We start from the raw sequence: 4,556 nt of genomic DNA, 5'->3' as shown, positions 1-4,556 counted from the left end.
TAAACAATTCCAAAAGAGCCTTCGCACCACTTGATGCTCAGGCCCTAATGAAATGTCCAAAGTTATAGAAAAAAAAACCCAAATGTTTTTTAGTTTCTTTTCACAATGGTAGAGAAAAGAGACCTGTTGGCTCAAATGCTGTTATCAAAGACCATGACAATTCCAAAGGCAACCAAGCAATTGGCAAAGCTGTAGAAATCCCCGTTTCGACAATGTTTCACACATTACTGATAAACTTCAGTGCTTTTAGAGTGAAGTCAGAGGAATTTATACTATCACTCAACATAAATCTATCTCATCTATATAAATCTATCTACACTTTCCAACAGAACAGATTTTTACATATGTTATGAATTTTGGCCATTTTCAGTCCGTACATTACTGGATTAAACAGAGGCTGGCATGTAAGAAAGTATAATGACAAAAAATGTTCAACACACTTGGTGCAGTGTTCACATCAGATCTGTTCAATAATATTTGAAGACAACAACCAAGGGAAAAGTTGATCAGAGAAGCAAGGTGAGGTGTGCAGGTACTGACAGCTTTTTGTCTGGTCTGTTTAGAACCAGAGAAACAAACTTTAAGAATCTTCATGTAAGTGTAAAGGATTAAAATGAGAGGAATGCAAACTGTGAGAAAAGTGATAATTAGTCCATAGACATTATTTACTGTGGTGTCAGAGCAGGCCAGTTTGAATATGGAGTAGTTTCCACAGAAAATTGTGTCAATGATGTTCCCACACAGCTGTAAAGACGAAGTTAAGGATACTGCAATGAGAATTACAATAAAAGGATACAACCATGTCAGAGCAATAAGTGCAGTGACCTTGTTGTATGTCATATGTGTGTTATATTGTAGAGGATAACAGATAGCGAGGTATCGGTCATAAGACATGACGGCTAAATTTAAAAATTCCACACAAGCATAAGAGTAAACACAGAAAATCTGCAGGAAACAAAAGTGAACAGAAACAGTGTGAATGTCAGAGAGGATCTGAAGCAGAAGGAATGGAAACAACCCTGTACTACCATACAGTTCATTTACAAACAGGCTGCACAGAAACAGGTACATAGGTTCATGTAAACTTCTGTTCATACAGATAATCACAATCAGAGAAACATTGGGACAGATAATCAAAATATATAAAAAGGTAAGAATCATGAAATACAAATATTTGAAAGGTCCAGTGTCAAAGTAGGCACTCAGTGTGAAATATGAAACCTGTGTTGCATTCATCTTCATTTTAGCCTTAATTCAGTCATAACACTGTTAAGTGGATGAAGTAATTGCAAACATGTAAATCTCACATTTTTAGTTTTTCAAAAGTGAAACTTGTTTTCAGCAGATTATGAAACCATCAAATACACAACCAATACGGTCTTGAACAAGACCATGATCAAAAAGACAAATACCTAAAACTTAATGCCGACTCCCTCCTAAATGAAATGAAACTCTGCTTTGGCTTCTTTTAAAGTTTTCCCACAGCAGCAGTATGACCTCACTATCACACTCACTGAGTGTGGTGTCTGTGTGTGCGTGTTTTATGTTTTTATGCTTTTGTATGTATAAATGTGTATTACATTGTATACTGGCCTACAAAAATGTAGTGCAGTAACCACAGAAGCAGGGAGTTGAAAAAAAAATATTTGTAGTTAGCTAGCAGACAAATACCTTCATATCATGTCTTTTTAGGCTGATAAGTGTACCTCAAAGAGAATTTCCATAGAATTGTTTTTAATACCTATGTAGAAGTTTACTTACTTTTACTTACTATTATTTGAGTTATATCACAAGCTTAGTAGTTATTCAGTTACAATTCACAAGAATTGTCTCTCATTTCCATAATTCAAGTTTACTAATTTCTGTCATATATATATTGTAATGCTCAAAACAAAAATCATGGTAATAATTTTATGAATAGATCCGATATATTCAAAGGATCCCTCTCTGCAAACCACTACCAATACTCTGCATATTCATAGTATTCCTTGCTGTTTTCCAGTCCCGTTCTTTAGTTGTAACCTCTTTTATTGCTCACACTAGTAGAATTGTGACAGTTAAATTAAATAAGACATGAGGTTATGATTGATCAAACCTTCATAAAGCCTTTAAAATGTATTGAAAAGATGTCACATGCTTTAGGCAGCCTACATTAAAAAAAAAGCAGACATGTAACAAATAACACAACTGACTTCTGTATGTCAAACAACATGACATTTAGGGACATTTAAAGGGAAGCTTAGCATTTTGCTAACTGTATAAATATTCTGTTTTTAATATTACAAAGGGATTTTTAAAAAAAAGTAGAACAGAGTAGAACAGTAAGGAATAACAGAAATGGCTGCGATAATTGTTTCGTGGACAGTATTAAATTTGCTGACTTAATAAGAGATTAAGTCTCACCTTAGAAACGTAACATTATAGTCAAATATGTGGGGGACTTGCTGGTCCTGAAATGATAAAAGGACCCATACTTTGTCCATGAAACTTTTGTTTAAAAATCGTGGTCTTCAGTGTCACACTGCAGGACACAATTTTCAAAAAAATTTAACTTCCTGTTATTATTGAACAAGTCTTGTGTATTTTAAAACGTCATATTTGTTACATAACTATGTGTAAAATAATGCCAAAAGGCTTTGCAGATAGTTCCAGATGTTAGTTTAGAAATGTTTATTTCATGCATATACATCTTACAGTCACACTACAGGATCATTTTCATGTTTACCTTAAAAAAACCCCACAACATCCATCAAAAAGTAATAGAGTTACATTAAACATTCTATTTGAATCACTGTCTTTTGGAGGAACAACACATCTTAAATATTTTTATTTATAGCAGGCATCATGTTACCTCCCCCTGTACAGATTTTTTTCTGTTTGAACTGGGGGTAGTGAGGTTTAAAAACAGATATTTTCTTTCTAGAGACAAAACATAAACACCAACAACCACAAGAAAAATTTGAGCTTCATTTTTTTAATCTGTTTTAAGTCAACCCAAAATCTTTGGATGTAATTGCATAATTTTCAAATATGCCAAGTCCTCATATCTTTTCATACACACAGATAACAATAAATGTTAGTTAGTATTTATATAGTGCCAAATCACAACAGAAATTATCTCAAGGGAGTTTTCAAACAAAGCAGGTCTAGACCACACTCTTTATACTAGACATATAAATCAATACAATGCAATATATTAATACATTTGGGGCAGTGTTTACATCACACGTTAAATAATATTTGAAGACAACAACCAAAAGAAAGTGTACAAAGTAAAGTAGTAAAGTAAAATCAAAGGACCAAACACTATCAGAAAGACCATAAGTCCATAAGTGTCATTCACTCTGGTGTCAGAGCAGGCCAGTTTGAAAATGGAGCAGTTTCCACATAAAAGTGTATGAATGATAGTCACAGACAGCTGTAAAGTGGACCCCAAGGATACTGCAATAAAAACTGCAAGAAAAGAATATAACCATGGTGCAGTGTGTTTTATTGTATAGGAAAAACGTAGCAAGGTATCTGTCATAAGACATGATGGACAAATATGTTACGGATTTTAGACGTTTTCAGTCCATACAGTATAGGGTTGAAGAGCGGCTGACATGTAAGAAAGTATAATGATAGAAAAATTTGCAATACATTTGGTACGCCACTCATATTAAACCTGCTCTGTAACACTTCGAAGCAAACTCCAAAAGAGAAGTTGAGCAGAGAAGCAAGGTGAGGTGTGCAGGTACTGACAGCTTTTTGTCTGGTCTGTTTAGAACCAGAAAAACAAACTTTAAGAATCTTCATGTAAGAGAAAAGGATTAAAATGAGAGGAATAATGATCGAGATAACTAAGTAAATGAGTCCATAAATGTTATTTACTCTGGTGTCAGAGCAGGCCAGTTTGACAACAGAATAATTGTCACAGAAGACTTTACCAATAATGTTCCCACACAGCTGTAAAGACAAACTTAATGATACCAAAACCACTATTGCAAGAAACGGGATTAGCCATGTTACTACAATAAGCTTTGCAACTTTTTTAGTTGTCATACATGTGTTATATTGTAGAGGATAACAGATAGCGAGGTATCTGTCATAAGACATGACAACTAAGTTTAAAAATTCTACGCACACATATGTATAGACAGAATAAATCTGCAGGAAACAAAAGTGAACAGAAACAGTGTGAATGTCAGAGAGGATCTGAAGCAGAAGGAATGGAAACAACCCTGTACTACCATACAGTTCATTTACAAACAGGCTGCACAGAAACAGGTACATAGGTTCATGTAAACTTCTGTTCATACAGATAATCACAACCAGGAAAATGTTTGCACAGATAATTAAAATATATAAAAGTGTGATAATCAGGAAATATATATATTTGAAAGGCCCAGTGTCAAAGTAGGCACTTAGAGTGAAATATGAAACCTGTGTCGAGTTCATCTTCATCCTCATTTTGGCTTGTAAAGCAATCATTACAACATTCGGTGGATAAAGTGATTGCAAATATAGTAATCTTACATTTTAAGTCCCTCAGAAGTTAAACTTCTTTTTGGCAATTT

The 4,556-nt window shown here is 34.0% G+C and overlaps 2 protein-coding genes across 2 annotated transcripts; both read right to left on the bottom strand.

Moving 5' to 3' along the window:
* Positions 1–378: 378 nt before the first annotated feature.
* Positions 379–1,242, bottom strand: LOC108889244 (olfactory receptor 11A1-like). Its single transcript, XM_018685610.2, has one exon. The coding sequence runs from the start codon at positions 1,240–1,242 to the stop codon at positions 379–381; it is 864 nt and encodes a 287-aa protein (XP_018541126.2).
* Positions 1,243–3,522: 2,280 nt separating this feature from the next.
* Positions 3,523–4,470, bottom strand: LOC108889239 (olfactory receptor 11A1-like). The gene has a single exon (XM_018685605.1). The coding sequence runs from the start codon at positions 4,468–4,470 to the stop codon at positions 3,523–3,525; it is 948 nt and encodes a 315-aa protein (XP_018541121.1).
* Between the last annotated feature and the right edge of the window lie 86 nt (positions 4,471–4,556).

Source organism: Lates calcarifer, unplaced genomic scaffold (assembly GCF_001640805.2).
Source record: "Lates calcarifer isolate ASB-BC8 unplaced genomic scaffold, TLL_Latcal_v3 _unitig_1496_quiver_1075, whole genome shotgun sequence".
Taxonomy (NCBI): domain Eukaryota; kingdom Metazoa; phylum Chordata; class Actinopteri; family Centropomidae; genus Lates; species Lates calcarifer.
Note: the sequence above shows the minus strand (reverse complement) of the source record. Positions and strands in the feature narration are given on the sequence as shown.

Excerpts from the sequence above, each read along its gene's own strand:
- LOC108889244 (XM_018685610.2), bottom strand. The coding sequence starts at position 1,242 with ATGAAGATGAATGCAACACAGGTTTCATATTTCACACTGAGTGCCTAC.
- LOC108889239 (XM_018685605.1), bottom strand. The coding sequence starts at position 4,470 with ATGATTGCTTTACAAGCCAAAATGAGGATGAAGATGAACTCGACACAG.